This window comes from Oncorhynchus clarkii, chromosome 28 (genome assembly GCF_045791955.1).
Source record: "Oncorhynchus clarkii lewisi isolate Uvic-CL-2024 chromosome 28, UVic_Ocla_1.0, whole genome shotgun sequence".
NCBI lineage: Eukaryota > Metazoa > Chordata > Actinopteri > Salmoniformes > Salmonidae > Oncorhynchus > Oncorhynchus clarkii.
This window is the reverse complement of record NC_092174.1, coordinates 5433862-5453985: the sequence shown is the minus strand read 5'-3', so window position 1 is coordinate 5453985 and position 20124 is coordinate 5433862. Positions and strand designations below refer to the sequence as shown.

The 20124-nt window shown below is 42.0% G+C and overlaps 1 protein-coding gene across 1 annotated transcript in view; it reads right to left on the bottom strand.

The window, feature by feature from the left end:
* Nucleotides 1-5608: 5608 nt before the first annotated feature.
* The window catches only part of LOC139386943 (protein disulfide-isomerase tmx3a-like), a 32948-nt gene continuing 18432 nt past the window's right edge, over nucleotides 5609-20124 (bottom strand). Inside the window, exons 10-16 of the mRNA XM_071132846.1 lie at nucleotides 13415-13513; nucleotides 12859-12916; nucleotides 12586-12639; nucleotides 12388-12444; nucleotides 9770-9899; nucleotides 9395-9463; nucleotides 5609-7997 (exon numbers count right to left, since the gene is read on the bottom strand). Coding sequence (XP_070988947.1) covers nucleotides 7749-7997; nucleotides 9395-9463; nucleotides 9770-9899; nucleotides 12388-12444; nucleotides 12586-12639; nucleotides 12859-12916; nucleotides 13415-13513 — 716 coding nt within the window. The 3' untranslated portion in view covers nucleotides 5609-7748. The remainder of the gene's footprint in view (nucleotides 7998-9394; nucleotides 9464-9769; nucleotides 9900-12387; nucleotides 12445-12585; nucleotides 12640-12858; nucleotides 12917-13414; nucleotides 13514-20124) is intronic.

The following is a 20124-nucleotide window of genomic DNA, read 5'->3' as shown; positions in this document are numbered from 1 at the left end:
TCCAAAAATGATGCAGAAAAATTAATCCATGCTTTTGTTACTTCTAGGTTAGACTACTGCAATGCTTTACTTTCCGGCTACCCGGATAAAGCACTAAATAAACTTCAGTTAGTGCTAAATACGGCTGCTAGAATCTTGACTAGAACCAAAACATTTGATCATATTACTCCAGTGCTAGCCTCCCTACACTGGCTTCCTGTTAAGGCAGGGGCTGATTTCAAAGTTTTACTGCTAACCTACAAAGCATTACATGGACTTGTTCCTACCTATCTTTCTGATTTGGTCCTGCAGTACATACCTACACGTACGCTAGGGTCGCAGGCCTCCTAATTGTCCCTAGAATTTCTAAGCAAACAGCACGGTGTCCCTGGTGCGCAGGCATACCCCGGTGCGTTACATCGCAGCGCCTCGTATTGGCCGGGCTAGAGTGGGCATCGAGCCAGGTGCCATGAAGCCGGCTCAGCTCATCTGGTCTCCAGTACGTCTCCTCGGGCCGGGGTACATAGCACCAGCCCTACGCATGGTGTCCCCGGTTCGCCAGCACAGCCCAGTGCAGTCTCTTCCACCTCGCCGCACTGGTCGGGCTACGGGGAGCATTCAACCAGGTAAGGTTGGGCAGGCTCGGTGCTCAAGAGCTCCAGTGCGCCTGCACGGTCTGGTCTATCCAGTGCCACCTCCACGCACCAGCCCTCCGGTGGCAGCCCCCCGCACCAGGCTATCTCTCTGTCTTCTGTCTACAGGGTCTCCCACCTGTCCAGCGCTCCCAGAGCCTTCCTCCTCTCCAGCGCTGCCAGAGTCTCCCACCTGTCCAGAGCTGCTAGAGTCTCCCGCCTGTCCAGAGCTGCTAGAGTCTCCCGCCTGTCCAGAGCTGCTAGAGTCTCCCGCCTGTCCAGAGCTGCTAGAGTCTCCCGCCTGTCCAGGATCTTCCAGAGCCGCCAGTCAGCCAGGATCTGCCAGAGCCGCCAGTCAGCCAGGATCTGCCAGAGCCGCCATTCAGCCAGGATCTGCCAGAGCCGCCAGTCAGCCAGGAGCTGCCAGAGCCGTCAGTCAGCCAGAAGCTGCCAGAGCCGTCAGTCAGCCTAAGCTACCTCTCAGTCCTGAGCTACCTCTCGGTCCTGAGCTACCCCTCGGTCCTGAGCTACCTCTTGGTCCTGAGTTACCCCTCAGTCCTGAGCTGCCCCTCAGTCCTGAGCTACCCCTCAGTCCGGAGAAGTTTGTTTAGTCCAGTAGGGCCCTTTAGTGGGGTTGCCAATCCTAGGTTGGCGGCGAGGGTCACCGTACCTAGGAGGAGACTAAAGCGGACAAAGACTATGGTGGAGTCAGAGCCGCCACCGTGGACAAATACATCTAAATATTACCTCTTACGTATTATATATGAAGAGTTTCCTGGAGTGCACACAAAAAAACACACAAAAAAACATGATTTAGGTAATAATAATAATAATAATAATAATAATAATAAATACAAACAGTTTTTGCAAAATAACCCCTCAAATATGTTGTACAGTTTAATCGTGAATCATATTTAATTGGATCTGTAATTATTAAACAATACTTGCATGTTATGAAATGTATTCTCATAAATAATAAGGTGAACAGTAGGAAAAATTATTTTTAAACTGATGCCGTTTTTGATGCCTCAGTCGGGCAGGTGCGAGTGCACAGTTTCATATATTGTTATCACATGTTCGTTGAGCAGAACTGTCAATGTGATAATGGCCCTGTAAGTTACAATCAGGGTAATTACCACACCTGAAGGTGTAACGCAATTGAGTAGCTTTGACAATCAAATGGGTGGGTATAAAAAGGCATGCAATTACAATGCGTAATGACACACAATGGCTGCTTTGGCACTGTAGGAAGATTTGGCAAATGGAAGATTTCAGAGAAAGTGAATTTTCAGAGACCAGCAAGATTTAATGGCCAATGATGATAAGTGGCTTATGAACCGGTTCCAATTACCAAAAGCTGTTCTCCTGGATCTCCGTGCTGTAGTGGGCCCAGCATTACAGAGAAGCACCCGCAGAATCTAAGCCATGCCTGTCCCACATCAACTCCTTGGCAACCTCGTTAATAGCGTCAATGGTGTCTCTTTGCGTTTGCAGTACTGCATCTGTGAGGACATGGCCGCTGGAGAGTTGTGATGCACGAGGTGCAGTAGAGACGCTGGGGCTGGGCACACTCGGCTCCTGCTCATCTGCAGCCCCACCGACCCCGCTGGAACACGCAGCGGCTAAAAACAATAGAAAATGTCACAATTGTTTGTGTAAATAAATGTTTAAACAACTTGAATTTATGTGGTTTACTGTTTTGAAATGAGGGAATACTAATTACATACCTGGATCATCAGGTGCGTCTTGCATGTCCGTGTCCCCCTCCACCACCGTCACTACTCCACTCAGGAGGTATTCCCCCAAAATACTGTAAAGTCGCTCATCAAGGGGGTTGAGCTCCGGTGTCCCTTTTCCCCCACCTGTGGCACAAACACTTTGTCTGTGTAAGGCTATGCTCCTTTCGGCCTCCACTTTTATGTCAGACCACTTCTTTTTTATTTCTGATTGGGTCCGACCTTCTGAGCCAGCAGCATTCACAGCGTCCGCCACATGCTGCCATTCTAATGCCTTTTTGGCATTTGTAATGCCTACACTGTGTAATGCCCACACTTCACCTGGACCGCAGAGTGAAGGAAAAGCAGTCAACAAGTGCTTAGCATATTGGGAACTCCATCAAAACTGTTGGAAAAGCATTCCAGGTGAAGCTGATTTTGATGTCATAGTTTTGATGTCTACAATGTAGAAAATAGTAAAAAATAAAGAAAAACCCTTGAATGAGTAGGTGTTCTTAAACTTTTGACCAGTAGTGTACATCTGGTGTATTAGCAGCAATTATTGGTACCACGATTGTCTTCTCCGATTGACCACGAAGATTGCAATTGTTCCATTCACTATAATGGGAGATCCTGTTTTCTGCAAACCATGCCAACATAACCACAGTCGGCCTTGAACTTCCGTGGCTTCAATGAGTATGTTGAAATGCACACTAAAAAATCTATATTAAACTGTTTATGGCAGAAGGTCGAGTATAGCATTAGTCATGTTAACACCTTACTCTGCTTATCTTAAATGGCGTAAAGTCATAATTGAAGTAAGCATACGCCGATTAAAACGTGTTTTTCTGAGAAATCTTTCAAATTATTCCAAATCAAATCAATATTTATGTGTCACATGCGCCGAATACAACAGGTGTAGACCTTACTGTGAAATTCTTTCTTACAAGCCCTTTTAACCAACAATGCAGTTCAAGAAATAGAGTTAAGAAAATATTTGCCAAATAAACTAAAGTAAAAATGTAAATTCAAAGTAACACAATAACATTACATAACAATAACGAGGCTATATACAGGGGGTACCGGTACCAAGTCAATGTACAGGGGTATTTTGGATCTGCCCGTGTGCCAACAGCGGTAGGGGGAACACAGACTTTGTTTGTTTGGTTACGTTCTATGTGTTCTATGCTTCTTTATCCTTGACCATCATTTTGAGCCTAGGAGTATTGGAAAATATATAAGAGTATTGGTAGTAGTGATCATTTGTCATACAATGAATATCTTGTAATTTGTCATAGAGTAAAATAATTTGACTGGATTTCCTGAATCAGAAATGCCCTAAACTAAACTGTTGTTCTGGTCTGACCTCTCTCAATGTTATGGAGAAGGTGACCACAAATGGTGTCTAGATGCATGGAAGGGATCATTTGACCAAGAACAGTGTGAACCTGTTCTTGGTCAAATTATCCCTTCCTTGCATCTAGATGAATATACTGTATGTCAATGTAAATGTACATTCTGCCAGTGTGTGCTAAGTTGAGGGTTTTAAATTAAAGTGATAGAACCAATGTGAGGCACTAAAGACTGTCATTCTAAATTTGGGTTGGATAATTTATGAACAGTGCTAAAAGATTTGGAAAGACGAGGCTTCCTAAAATGTGAGGAGAGCCACTAGATTGTAGCTTGGGCTAACCTTGCCCCAGTCTCATTCATATCAAGGTTGGTGTAAAACTGTTGTAACATGTGTTCTCTCTCTTACCTATTAAAGTCAATATTCATCTGCCCTAGACCACATTTGGGAGATCTCGAAAGACGTGAAGATAATTGGAAATGCTAAAAGAATTGCGTAAATTGGCTCTGCAAAACAGAGAGGTTCTTGACTATCTTTTGGCAGGTCAAGGGGGCACTTGTGCAATCATTGGCGATGAATGTTGTACTTTTGTCCCAGATCACTCTTCTAATATGACTGGTCTGGCCAAATACATTACCACTGTTGCTAAGGATAATTCCCCACAACCAGAGTGGACTCCTCCCTGTTTTTTTAAGGGATCCAAAATTGCCACATGGGCTGCAGCATGTATTTTTTCTTAGTTTGTCTAAATTGTGTTATTTAATAGAAATATGAAAATAGAAGCTAAGATCAAAATACTTACATGAAAATGTAATGATTATTATCACTCAAGTGATAAGAGGATGGAATGTGATGGACATTTTTATGTTTGTACTTTTCTAAATAACCCATTTCTGTGTTCTGTTTGTGTTTTTCTATAAACCAATTTCTGTGTTCATGCAAGTGATTGAACTCCTGTGAGAAATTCTCACTGTAATATCTTCAATTTGGCAGTAGGCCCAGACCCTTGTTTTGAGAATGATATCTCAGTTTCAAGGTCTCAGCTTGGAAAGAAGAAGCCTTGTGAGGTATTGGTCTGCCACATGCATGAACCAGTATTGGTTGGTCACATGAATGAAGCAAACGTTAATTAATTCTAAATTCTATATCATAGTTTAAAGAGAACATAAAAAAACAAGGGATGATGATATATTGCATAAGTTGAATGAATGTAGACAAAAATTTGATTAGATATTGATTTACAAAGTATAAGGGGCAGTTAGATTTACTAATCAAAGATATTATGAGGTGGGTAATAGAGCCAGACGGTTGTTAGCCTTTCAGCTACAAAAATCCCAGGCTAGCAGAGTAGTCCCTAAGATAATTCATCCCTTCTCTAAAGCAGAACCAAGAGACATTGCAGAGGCATTTGGAGCATATTATAAAGACCTTTACGATTCATCAGAACAAGACCATAAACAAGAACAAAATAGAACCCTTTTGTCTAACTTAAATCTCACTAAATAATCAGAGGAAGAGGGGGCCGAAATGACACGGACAGTTACAGATAGTGAGATTGAGGAAGCCATTAAGGGATTGAAAAATAATATCACCAGGGACCGATGGATACCGAAGTGAATTTTATAAGACCCCAGTTCTGTGCAGAGTAAATACTGTGAATGTGAATTATCAAAGGGAGAGCAACCCAAAACGTGGTAGGAGGCAACCATTACAGTAATCCATATGAAAGGTAAAGGTCCTTCCCAGTGAAGCTCATTTTGGCCTTTTAGTCTTCTCCCCACGGACCTGAAATTGTTATCCACAATAATTACTGAGAGAATTCATAAACATATAGGGAAAGTGATTAACCCAGATCAGACAGGTTGTATACCTGGCAGACACATTTCCAACAATATTAGGAGAGTATTAAACATTCAATCACTGACAAAGGGTAGACAACAAACATTTAATACATCTCAGCTTAAATGGATTTCGTGCATTATAGTTGATTGGTTATACCTAAAACAAACACTATTGAGTATGGGATTCAGCCCATTGAAAGGTTACAGCTCACAATTCTTCAGCCTGAAAAGAGGAACTAGCATAATGTTCTCTAAATATTGAGCCACTGGCAGAAATGATGATGAACCCACAAATTTAAGGTAGAGTGGATGAAGGTGTGACACACAAGATATCCCTCTTTGCATATGATATTTTGCTGTATTTAAAAAATCCCTTATCCTCTATCCCTAAACTCTTACACGGTTTGAGGCGCTTTGAAGAACAGTCTAGGCATAAAGTCAGTGAAGCAAAGTCAGAAGGTATGATGATTTCAGGAAATTGGCCCTCTCAGTTGAATAAAGATGTGTCCTTTCATTGGTCTAGACAAGGGTTTAGATATTTGCATATTATTTTTAACACCCTGCGCATCACAGCTTTACTCAGGAAACTATACTAAACGGATCTCACAGATTAAGACAGACTTGGGAAGATCTGCCACTTTCTTTAATTGGTAGGGTGGAAATGGTAAGAATGAATATGTTGCCCAGATTGCTCATTCCATTTCATGCATTACCCATTCTAGTCCCTGTGTCTACCTTCAAGCTGTTTCATAAGCTTATTTCCAAATTCATATGGCAAAACAAGAGACCTAGAGCAAGACTCAAAGTGCTTTTTTTTTACCCAAAGACAAAGGTGGCCTGGGCTTACCCAATTAAAAAAATTACTTTTGGGCCACTCAATTAAAAGCTTTGGTGGCCTGGATTAATATCTATATTCTGAGAACAGTCATGGCAACCATGTTCTGCATATGTTTGGTGGGACTTTGATGGAATATTCTCCTAACCCTCAGAAAACTGGACTTGAGAAAGTTCCAATGAAATGTGTCTAGAAAATTAAAGGGCAATTCCACCACTTTCAACCTCATATTCATTATCTCCAGCACCATACCAGTGTTTACATAATACGAAAACTGCACATTTCTATGATCTGTGGTTAAAAAGAAAAGGACGTAAAAAAAACGCTTCTCTGTGACATCACAGGGTAGGATTAAAAGTAAGAAAAACTGTGGTTTTCAAAACTTGCAACAAGTTTCTAGCCAATATTTTCTTGCTCCCCACATCACTGCGAATTTCATAGTGTTTGAAAATCACTGTTTTGATTATATTATCGTGAACTTGTTAACTTTATATTTCTTTCTACAAAATGTAGAAATGCTCCCTTTTCACATATATAGTCGCTGGTTTTGTGCTAGATAATTAAAATTAAGTTGAAAAGTGGTGAAATTGCTCTTTAATATAGGATTTTCTGAGAACATGGCATCACATTTAATCTGTAACGCCAAAACATGCTAAATAGGTTCTCAGGAATTTTTGCTAGCATACATAGAATGTTCCCCTAACTAACAGAAAAGTGGGCACAAACTGGATACAATCAGGAGAACATTACAGGTAACATTACAAAAACGTTCTCTACCTAGAATTGTTTGCCGGGTTTATTGATGGTGCTAAAAAACTAACACTACAGTGGAACAAAATAGAACATTTTCACTGTAATCGTCTCCTGTAACCCACTGTGAAGACATTTCCGGTTTATATAGGCCCTACAATTCAATGTCTTCAACAACATTGAATTGACATTAATTCATTAATGAATGTTTCAAATAAAAATATATATGATAAAAAAAGTCCAAATCAAATAAATAAAAGAGTTTGGAGTGATGCAACAAAACCCCAATAATTTATTAGAAAATGATTAATGACGTATCGCTGAACATACTCAGGATAACTACTCACCCTGAATCGCCAATTGACCCCTAGTACCTCCTCCCTAGGGTACGTTGAAGCAATATGGCGAAAACACCACACAGTCTATAGGAAGGCAATTTAAAGTTATTACCATATTGCTTATTTAAACCTATCCCATTTTCTTAGCCCCTCTAGGGGTAGGGGTTTATTTTAGTTAATTTTTTATTTAACCTTTATTTATCCAGGAAGTCCTATTGAGGTCAGAATACATACGTATTTTATGAGGGAGACATGGCCACGAGCGCATTTCAATTAAAAAAATGTCATACTTCATACCACTTCATACTTAATCGGCCTTCTTTTCTGCCGGATTCTTCGCTTTCGTCTCAGTCTTCTTGTCTTCCCCAGGACCTTTGAGCTGCTTTGGCTCCACCCTCTCCCCAGTTATTGGTTCCTCGTCCTCTGTGTCTCTCATCGACTCTGTGTTTCTCATTGAGCGCCAGGCCATGCATAGACCGTAACACAAGGCACTTCCGCCGCCGCAGAAAACAACGACGAGGAAGGCGCCCAAAAGGGGCGCATTGGTAAATATATTCTGAGAGAGAGAGAGAGAGAAAGAGAGGTGTAGATTGGTGGAGTTGATCTTGTGGTCAGGGCACAGGGTTAAGGCAAAGCCATACTTTGCTATACAAAAAAATATCCATTATACAACAGCACTGATAAAATGTAATTACAGTTGAAGTCGGAAGTTTACATACACCGTAGCCAAATACATTTCAACTCAGTTTTTCACAATTCCTGACATTTAATCCCAGTAAATATTCCCTGTTTTAGGTCAGTTAGAATCACCACTTTATTGTAAGAATGTGAAATGTCAGAATAATAGTAGAGATAATTATTTATTTCAGCTTCCCAGTGGGTCAGAAGTTTGCATACTGCTCTATTAGTATTTAGCATTGCCTTTAAATTGTTTAACTTGGGTCAGTCCCACCTGCAGCAAATCACCCCCACAACATGGTGCTGCCACCCCCGTGCTTCACGGTTGGGATGGTGTTCTTCGACTTGCAAGCGTTCCCCTTTTTCCTCCAAACATAACGATGGTCATTATTGCCAAACAGTTCTATTTTTGTTTCATCAGACCAGAGGACATTTCTCCAAAAAGTACGATCTTTGTCCCCACGTGCAGTTGCAAACCGTAGTCTGGCTTTTTATGGTGGTTTTGGAGCAGTGGCTTCATCCTTGCTGAGCGGCATTTCAGGTTATGTCGATATAGTTTTGCTGTGCATATAGATACTTTCGTACCTGTTTCCTCCAAAATCTTTACAAGGTCCTTTGCTGTTGTTCTGGGATTGATTTGCAATTTTCGCACCAAAGTACGTTCATCTCTAGGAGACAGAACGTGTCTCCTTCCTGAGCGGTATGACGGCTGTGTGATCCCATGGTGTTTATAATTGCGTACTATTGTTTGTACAGATGAACATGGTACCTTTAGGCATTTGGAAATTAGACTTGTGGAGTTCTACAGTTTTATTTCTGAGGGCTGATTTCTTTAGATTTCCCCATGATGTCAAGCAAAGAGGCACTGAGTTTGAAGGTAGGCCTTGAAATACATCCACAGGTACACCTCCAATTGACTCAAATGATGTCAATCAGAAGCTTCTAACACCATGACATCCTTTTCTGGAACTTCCCAAGCTGTTTAAAGGCACAGTCAATTTAGTGTGTGTAAACGTCTGACCCACTGGAATTGTGATAAAGTGAATTATCAGTGAAATAATCTGTCTGTAAACAATTGTTGGAAAAATGACTTGTCATGCACAAAGTAGATGTCCTAACCGACTTGCCAAAAATATAGTTTGTTAAACAAGAAATTTGTGGAGTGGTTGAAAAATGAGTTTTAATGACTCCAACCTAAGTGTATGTAAACTTCCGACTTCAACTGTATGTCAAAGTGAAAATGAAAGCCTCGTGCCAACATGTTCTGTGACTTACTGTAACAGTCGTTTTGGTGTTGAACGCAATCCTTATAAAGCATTGATAGTATCCATTCCCTCCCTGGGACTGATTGAAACAAGATTATTCATGTTGTTAATGTTGGATATTACAAATGTTATTGGGTAATATACAATGTTTCGATGGACACTACACATTGCATCAAATGTATCATATTTGAACATGCTTCTCTGTGTTTTACATTTTTTAAACCTGTGTTTGTTTGAGCTTTAATGAAATTGACAGGGCTTGCACTTTGGAACAATTCTAATGTTTATATTGTGCTGGGCAAGCTTAATCAGGCACAGGTAAAGTATTTCAAAGATTTCAAATACAATTTCATCCCAGGTCAGATTTAGGTTTAGTTAGACTGACTTTAATCCGGCCCTTCGACACTCCATCGATGAACTTCACCAGCTGTTCCTTTGTCTCCACTTTGTTGGGCGGTAGGAAATATCCATCGTTAGACACGTTGAGCACGATAATAGAGGGCATGGCCAGTTCTCTGTCAACACATAGGGTTTAGGGTTAGTTGTCAACACGCTGTGTCAGTGGCAATTTCAGTGAAGCCACTACACAACACAACAATAAACAATACATTAAATGCACCATTACAGTGACAAACGGTGCCCACAAACTGCTAGGGCCTACATAAAGCTGTCCCAAAAGCAGAGCTTTCTTTTTAGCACCAGAGAGTGAATCGTTGCCACCGCTACACATGGCTATCAGCGGAGCCTTGTCTGGCAGAAAAACAGTTCATCCAGCCTTTTTTTTTAAACATAGCTGATATGGCTGACTTGCTTAAATAAATATGGTCTCTACTGACTCCTTGTGTATTCATGTAACTCGACAAGAACCGTATTCTCCCTCAATAATAAAGAATGCCGACATTTGTTTTGACTTTTGAACCATACACCAACATTATTACATTTATGTTCAGTAAATTCATCATGTTTGTTATTTTATCATTAACACAAGTAGCTCAAACTATAAGCAAGTGCAAACACATGAACTATTATAATACCCAAATTAAGGAAACCAATGAAATGCATCATTCTAACATTGCCTAAAATGATGAATAATCCTAATGAGACGTATCTAAGCAACATAACAATGAAGATGTACAAACTACGGCATAATGGAACGATGAGCAGAAAATAATCAAGCCATAATTTTGATTAAGACATGAGCTGAGACGGACGGTAGCCTAAAGTAAATTCGGAAAGTATTCAGACACCTTGACTTTTTTCCACATTTTGTTACGTTACAATCTTATTGTAAAAAGGATTAAATACATACAAATTCTCATCAATCTACACACAATACCCCATAATGACAAAGCAAAATGTGTTTTTTGAACATTTTTGCAAAAGTATTAAACATTTGGAAAGGCACACACCTGTCTATATAAGGTCCCACAGTTGACAATGCATGTCAGAGCAAAAACCAAGCCATGAGGTGGAAGGAATTGTCCGTAGAGCTCCGAGACAGGATTGTGTTGAAGCACAGATCTGGGGAAGGGTACCAAAGTGCAGAGATATCCTTGATGACAGCCTTTCCAGAACGCTCAAGACCTCAGACTGGGGTCACCTTCCAATAGGACAACGACCGTAAGCACACAGCCAAGACAAAGCAGGAGTGGCTTTGGGACAATTCTCTGAATGTCCTTGAATGGCACAGCCAGAGAACGAATTTGAACACAATCAAACATCTCTGGAGCAACCTGAACATAGCTGTGCAGCGACACTCCCCATCCAACCTGAAAGAGCTTGAGAGGATCTACAGAGAAGAATGGGAGAAACTCCCCAAATACAGGTGTGCCAAGCAAGTAGCAAAATATTCAATAAGATTCGAGGCTATAATCGCTGCCAAAGGTGCTTCAACAAAGTAGAGTAAAGGGTCTGAATACTTATGTAAATGTAATATTTCAGTTTCTTATTTTTAATACATTTGCAACAAAAAAAATCTAAAAACGTGCTATTGCTTTGTCATTATGGGGTATTGTTGATAATGGGAAGAAAAAAAAACTTAATTAATTTTAGAATAAGGCTGGCAGCGAAACAGTTCATCCAGCCTCAATTACTGCCTGGAACCTAACAAAGCGGAAAAAGTAAAGGGGTATGAATACTTTCCGAATGCACTGCTATATCCTTATTCGTTTAGCCACACAATTTAATGCATGCTATAATTTTGGCAAGCACATACCTATTCTCCTCCGTTTGTTGGTTGTGAAGGTTGATTGCTCATCTATATGCGGTGTCTAGCCACAATGTTTGGTTTCCCCAGAAGTCCCAGTTTATCAACGTTATCTAGATGTGATGCACAATTCTCATATTTTGAGTCCCTTTCAGACAGATGTTCTAAATCTTTAAACCCAGACATGGACCACCCACCCTCTCCACCAAATAGCAGGCAGGTGAAGCAAAATAGTGATTGCTTTGCGATGCTCACAGTTAGCCACTGCTTCCTTCCAACACCCTCATTGTTGAATTTGCGATTTCCAACTTGTGTAATATTTATGCCCAATGAGCACTGAGAAGATTTCTCTCTAATTTATTTTTATATGACAAGGAAAAGTATTTTCCAGTAGATAATTGATGTGATTTATGATTTCGACTGCTTATCTAGCTAGCCAGGATTTTAAAAGTATGATGTTGACATTATCAGTCCAATCAAAACTACAGCAGAATTTAACGTGATTTGACATAATTTTGTCTGTGGCCAATGACCTTTAACCTTCTTGGATGGGCATTTCTACTGTAAATCTATGGCTCTACCCCACCTGTTCTGAACCACTGTGCCACTGTGCTGTGTATGGAAGGCACTACTAGGCAGGCCAGGTCCTGGAGAACCATTGCCCGAAACAAAGATCCTAACCACACTTAACACAACAATCGCTTATATTATGTATTGATGTCAATTGTGGATTTGTGCAAAAACTCTAGCTACTTCTGAATTTTAAATAAGGGCAGAAAAGAGATATGACCACTCACTCCATGATGAGGCCATTGATGTACTCGTTTCCGTCCATGTGACCAAACTGGAATTCTCTGAGAAGACATCAGGACCATATTCATTATGATACATCGTAGCAAAACTTATTGCAAAATAAAACAAAAACAGTAATTTCTTATTGGTTCAGATAGTTCAGATAGTAACTCCCCGTTTCGCTCTGTTTCAGATAAACTCACTTGCTATAGAGGTCCTTGTATTCACTTGCCACTCTTTCCACCATGGTCTTGTAACTGGGTAGGGAGGAATATTTGATTAATAAGAATAGGCTGTTAATATGTTTTGAGTGCAATATTTATCACATGAACAAAAGTTGATTTGTAAGGGTGATCTTGTCCTAATGGAAACTTGAGATCTACATGTGTAACTTGAATTGTAGCACATATGAAGTAAATGTGTAATTCAGGTGAACTACCCCTTACATTATATTGGGATAAAAGAGATACTCATACCGGATGCTCTCCTCAGTAGGGTTTCTCTCATCCACTATAGCCAGAGCCACCAGTTTGCCTATGGTGAGGAACACACATAAAACACCAACCATTTCCTATGGTGAGGAACACACATAAAACACCAAAACATATCCTATGGTGAGGAACACAAAAAAAACAATTCTAAACACAGAAAAAACACACATTTAACTTCACTTCATAACCATCATTCACATTGGATTTTATTCCTATCTGATTCATTAAAGCCACACTGTAAGAATTAATATCAATGTAATGCACTAGTTCATACACTCACTGAATATTGAACACTGTTGCTTGCCCCCTTGTGGTAGACAAGTAGACACACAAAGACATCTATTCTATTGAAATCTTCTAATTCAAAGTTATTTACTGGTAAAGCACATCCTCTACCATGCTTGCTGTGTGTGTGTGTGTGTGTGTGTGTGTGTGTGTGTGTGTGTGTGTGTGTGTGTGTGTGTGTGTGTGTGTGTGTGTGTGTGTGTGTGTGTGTGTGTGTGTGTGTGTGCCTGTGTGTGCATGAGAGAGTGTAACATACTTGTATCTCCCATTTCATACAAAGTGTAGCTGTCAATCTGGAGGTAATTAAGGAATCGTTCACTATTGATCCAGGATGCGAGGTCCCCATCATGTTGTTCTAAGAGACAAGAGAAAGAATATAAAATATACACGTTTGTAGTCAGAGAATACTAATGTTATCCAGAGGCTGCTGAGAGTGATTCAACAACCCAAAAATACACTTCCAGACTTTCCCGATTGATCAGCAACAGCCTAAGTAGGCTACAGTATAATGAACAACTTTTAGCAAATGATCCGTTCCAAAAGATATTGTAGCTGACTATATTCTAGGGCTGCGGTGAGATTCTCTACCCTTCCCCGAAGTGTGCAATCACACACTTCCCTTCATGGATTTATAAGGAATGGACAGAGGAAAGGAATTTGGTGGAAACTCCCTCCGGACATGGTTGCACCAATCCAAAGCTTTTAACTGTGTGAAGGGGAGTGAATGAGTGGACACTTCTTGGTGAAGGGGAAATAATTGCAATCCATAGCCGTGGGAAGTTGTTTTGATCGAAAATGTTGGTGCTGATCGAAAAATAAATGTTTTAGGGAGATCTATGCAGACTAACAATAAAATTAAATTCCTAATGTGATGAGTAGCTAAGCATAGGACACGATTCAGTAACAGTATCACTGCAGCCTAAGTTCCTTTAAATCATGGCTGTTTGCAAAAAAAAGCCTGCTGTAAACAGTGCATACATTCTTTGCACTGCATAATAACAGGTGTGTCAGAGAGAGAAAACAAGTGTTGTAAATAAATTAGGTTGTTTTCACAAATAGGCCTCTTTAAAATAACCAATCTCAGTCCTCTTTAATGTGAAATTTGGGGTAAAAAAAAGCAATATACATACGTAAGTCTTTGTATTCACACTGCCCTTGCCTTTGAATGAGGACTCAACTCTTTTGCCAGTTCACTTCACCTATTTTGTGGGCCGAGTCCTTTTCCATCGTGACCAGTGAACTGAGATAAGGCGGAACTTTACCTAGCATGGACTTGTAGATGACCTGGAGCCAGTGGGTCTGGCGACGAATATGTAGCGAGGGCCAGCCGACTAGAGCATACAGGTCGCAGTGGTGGGTGGTATAAGGTGCTTTAGTGACAAAACGGATGGCACTGTGATAAACTGCATCCAGTTTGCTGAGTAGAGTGTTGGAAGCAATTTTGTAGATGACATCGCCAAAGTCGAGGATCGGTAGGATAATCAGTTTTACTAGGGTAAGTTTGGCGGCGTGAGTGAAGGAGGCTTTGTTGCGGAATAGAAAGCCGACTCTAGATTTGATTTTCGATTGGAGATGTTTGATATGAGTCTGGAAGGAGAGTTTACAGTCTAGCCAGACACCTAGGTACTTATAGATGTCCACATATTCAAGCTCGGAACCATCCAGGGTGGTGATGCTAGTCAGGCGTGCGGGTGCAGGCAGCGAACGGTTGAAAAGCATGCATTTGGTTTTACTAGCGTTTAAGAGCAGTTGGAGGCCACGGAAGGAGTGTTGTATGGCATTGAAGCTCGTTTGGAGGTTAGGTAGCACAGTGTCCAAGGACGGGCCGGAAGTATATAGAATGGTGTCTTCTGCGTAGAGGTGGATGAGGGAATCGCCCGCAGCAAGAGCAACATCATTGATATATACAGAGAAAAGAGTCGGCCCGAGAATTGAACCCTGTGGCACCCCCATAGAGACTGCCAGAGGACCGGACAGCATGCCCTCCGATTTGACACACTGAACTCTGTCTGCAAAGTAGTTGGTGAACCAGGCAAGGCAGTCATCAGAAAAACCGAGGCTACTGAGTCTGCCGATAAGAATATGGTGATTGACAGAGTCGAAAGCCTTGGCAAGGTCGATGAAGACGGCTGCACAGTACTGTCTTTTATCGATGGCGGTTATGATATCGTTTAGTACCTTGAGCGTGGCTGAGGTGCACCCGTGACCGGCTCGGAAACCAGATTGCACAGCGGAGAAGGTACGGTGGGATTCGAGATGGTCAGTGACCTGTTTGTTGACTTGGCTTTCGAAGACCTTAGATAGGCAGGGCAGGATGGATATAGGTCTGTAACAGTTTGGGTCCAGGGTGTCTCCCCCTTTGAAGAGGGGGATGACTGCAGCAGCTTTCCAATCCTTGGGGATCTCAGACGATATGAAAGAGAGGTTGAACAGGCTGGTAATAGGGGTTGCGACAATGGCGGCGGATAGTTTCAGAAACAGAGGGTCCAGATTGTCAAGCCCAGCTGATTTGTACGGGTCCAGGTTTTGCAGCTCTTTCAGAACATCTGCTATCTGGATTTGGGTAAAGGAGAACCTGGAGAGGCTTGGGCGAGTAGCTGCGGGGGGGGCGGAGCTGTTGGCCGAGGTTGGAGTAGCCAGGCGGAAGGCATGGCCAGCCGTTGAGAAATCCTTGTTGAAGTTTTCGATAATCATGGATTTATCGGTGGTGACCGTGTTACCTAGCCTCAGTGCAGTGGGCAGCTGGGAGGAGGTGCTCTTGTTCTCCATGGACTTCACAGTGTCCCAGAACTTTTTGGAGTTGGAGCTACAAGATGCAAATTTCTGCCTGAAGAAGCTGGCCTTAGCTTTCCTGACTGACTGCGTGTATTGGTTCCTGACTTCCCTGAACAGTTGCATATCGCGGGGACTATTCGATGCTATTGCAGTCCGCCACAGGATGTTTTAGTGCTGGTCGAGGGCAGTCAGGTCTGGAGTGAACCAAGGGCTATATCTGTTCTTAGTTCTGCATTTTTTGAACGGAGCATGCTTATCTAAAATGGTGAGGAAGTTACTTTTAAAGAATGACCAGGCATCCTCAACTGACGGGATGAGGTCAATGTCCTTCCAGGATACCCGGGCCAGGTCGATTAGAAAGGCCTGCTCACAGAAGTGTTTTAGGGAGCGTTTGACAGTGATGAGGGGTGGTCGTTTGACTGCGGCTCCGTAGCGGATACAGGCAATGAGGCAGTGATCGCTGAGATCCTGGTTGAAGACAGCAGAGGTGTATTTGGAGGGCCAGTTGGTCAGGATGACATCTATGAGGGTGCCCTTGTTTACAGATTTAGGGTTGTACCTGGTGGGTTCCTTGATGATTTGTGTGAGATTGAGGGCATCTAGCTTAGATTGTAGGACTGCCGGGGTGTTAAGCATATCCCAGTTTAGGTCACCTAACAGAACAAACTCTGAAGCTAGATGGGGGGCGATCAATTCACAAATGGTGTCCAGGGCACAGCTGGGAGCTGAGGGGGGTCGGTAGCAGGCGGCAACAGTGAGAGACTTATTTCTGGAGAGAGTCATTTTTTTAATTAGTAGTTCAAACTGTTTGGGTATGGACCTGGAAAGTATGACATTACTTTGCAGGCTATCTCTGCAGTAGACTGCAACTCCTCCCCCTTTGGCGGTTCTATCTTGACGGAAAATGTTATAGTTGGGTATGGAAATCTCAGAATTTTTGGTGGCCTTCCTGAGCCAGGATTCAGACACGGAAAGGACATCAGGGTTAGCAGAGTGTGCTAAAGCAGTGAGTAAAACAAACTTAGGGAGGAGGCTTCTGATGTTGACATGCATGAAACCAAGGCTTTTTCAATCACAGAAGTCAACAAATGAGGGTGCCTGGGGACATGCAGGGCCTGGGTTTACCTCCACATCACCCGCGGAACAGAGGAGGAGTAGTATGAGGGTGCGGCTAAAGGCTATCAAAACTGGTCTCCTAGAGCGTTGGGGACAGAGAGTAAAAGGAGCAGATTTCTGGGCATGGTAGAATATATTCAGGGCATAATGCGCAGACAGGGGTATGGTGGGGTGCGGGTACAGCGGAGGTAAGCCCAGGCACTGGGTGATGATGAGAGAGGTTGTATCTCTGGACATGCTGGTTGTAATGGGTGAGGTCACCGCATGTGTGGGAGGTGGGACAAAGGAGGTATCAGGGGTATGAAGAGTGGAACTAGGGGCTCCATTGTAAACTAAAACAATGATAACTAACCTGAACAACAGTATACAAGGCATATTGACATTTGAGAGAGACATACAGCGAGGCATACAGTAATCACAGGTGTTGAATTGGGAGAGCTAGCTAAACAGTAGGTGAGACAACAACAGCTAATCAGCTAGCACAACAACAACAGGTAAAATGGCGTTGACTAGGCAGGGAGGGTTGGATTAACTACACACAGAGCCTGAGTGCGGCTGGGGCCGACAGATAAAACATAAGCAAGCAGAATGGAGTACTGTGATTAATGGACAGTCCAGCATGCATCAGCTATGTAGCCAAGTGATCAGTGTCCAGGGGGCAGCGGTGGATGGGACTGGCGAGTATTATCCAGGTAAAAAAATAACTGGCTGGCTGTGCAGAAGGTAAAGCCGCTAGCAGTGGCTAACAATTACTAAATAGTTTGTAGCTAGTTAGCTGGTTAGCTTCTGGAGGTTCTTGAATGTGTTCTAAAAATTAAAAATAATAGCGATTCCGTATCACATTGGGTGAGGCAGGTTACCGGAAGGTATAATCGAATTAAAAATCGAAAAGAGATTGAAAGTAAATATGGGTCCAGTGAGTGGTTGGGCTGGCTGGGGACACGGCGATTCAGACAGTTAGCAGGCCTGTGCTAACAAGCTAACAGTTAGTAGGCCAGGGCTGAGCAAGGTAGCAGTTAGCGGACCGGGGCTAAACAAGCTAGCAATTAGCAGGCCGAATTAGCAAGCAAGCAGATAGCAAGGGCTAGAAAGTTAGTCTTTGGGGGACGTCGCGATGGGGTGAGTATGTTTATGCCTCTTCATGCGGTGACATAGATAGACCGGTCGTGGGTCCGGATATTGTAGCCCAGGAGTATGCTTCGGTGGTAGCACAGGAGCTCTGGCCGGGCTAGCTTCAAGCTAAGTGGATGGAAACGCTAGCCAGGAGTAATCATCCGGGGTTGCGGTTAGCTAGTTAGCTAGTTGTGAAGATCCAGCTGAAAATGTTCCGTTTGCGGTGGGAATCCGGGGATAAAAAATTAAAAAATAGGTCCGTTATGCTCTGGTTAGAGTCGCGTTGTTCGAACTGGCGAGAGCTTTCCGAGCTAAAGGTTAGTTGATGACCAGTTAGCTGATGACCGCTAGCAATGGTTTGCTGGTAGTTAGCTGGCTAGCTTCAGTTGAGGGGTTCCGGATCCGAAGTAAATATAAGTACTTTAGAGAAAAAAAGCAGATCCGCGCTACATTGGGTGAGGCGGGTTGCAGGTGAGTATTTCGAAGTTGAGGTTTAGCAAAATGTTTTAAAAGATATGCGAAGAAAAATATGTAAAAAAAAAAACTATATATACAAGGGACACGACGCGACGTCCGACTGCTACGCCATCTTGGAATCATTTTAACCTGTTGAGTGTAGGGGGCAGTATTTTGATTTTTGGATGAAAAACGTACCCAAATTTAACTGCCTATTTCTCAGGCCCATAATCTAGAATATACATATAATTGTCAGATTAGGATAGAAAACACTCTAACGTTTCCAAAACTGTCTAAATATTGTATGTGAGTATAACAGAACTGATATTGCAGGCGATAACCTGAGGAAAATTCAACCAGGAAGTGGCCTCTATTTTGAAAGCTCCAAGTTCCATTGAATGCCTTCCCTCCATTTAAAGGGATATCAACCAGATTCCTTTTCCTACGGCTTCCCCATGTTGTGAACAGTCGTTAGACATAGTTTCAGGCTTTAATTTTGAAAAATAAGCAAGAAAGATCACATCGCGTCAGTGGATAGCTGGGTGTCCCCAGAATTTTACTTGCGCAACAGTTTGGAGCAGCCATTGTGTCTCTCTCTCCTATTGAAAAAGCTAAATTCCCAGTTGATATATTATTGATTATATATTGAAAAAACAACCTGAGGATTGATTATAAAAAACGTTTGACATGTTTCTGTGGACATTACGGATACTATTTTCCGTCTGCGATGTCGTGACCGCTCGCGCCTGTGGATTTCTGAACATAATGCGTCAACCAAATGGAGGTATTTTGGATATAAAAATAATCTTTATGGAACAAAAGGAACATTTATTGTGTAACTGGGAGTCTCATGAGTGCAAACATCTGAAGATCATCAAAGATAAGCGATTTAATTTATTGCTTTTCTGACTTTCGTGACCAATCTACTTGGCGGCTAGCTGTTTGTAATATGTTGTCTACTGAGAGAGATGTTCTTACATAAACGCTTGGATAGCTTTCGTCGAAAAGCTTTATTGAAATCTGACACGCCAGGTGGATTAACAACAAGCTAAACTGTGTTTTGCTATATTGCACTTGTGATTTCATGAAGAAAAAAAATATTTAATTTGAATTTGGCGCGCTGCAACCCAGCTGATGTTGACGTAAATGATCCCGCTAACGGGATGGGTGCATCAAGAAGTTTTTAACTCACTCGGCTTTGGGACACTTGTGCAAATGGTGGTACACTGTACTGACTATGGTACAGCAGAGACTCCAAACTAGAGGTTGACCGATTAATCGGAATGGCCGATTAATTAGGGCCGATTTCAAGTTTTCATAACAATCGGAAATCAGTATTTTTGGGCGCCGATTTTGCCCAAAAAATAAAATAATTTACACCTTTATTTAATCTTTATTTAACTAGGCAAGTCAGTTTAGAACACATTCTTATTTTCAATGACGGCCCAGGAACGAGGCAGAACGACAGATTTTTACCTTGTCAGCTCAGGGGATCAAATCTTGAAG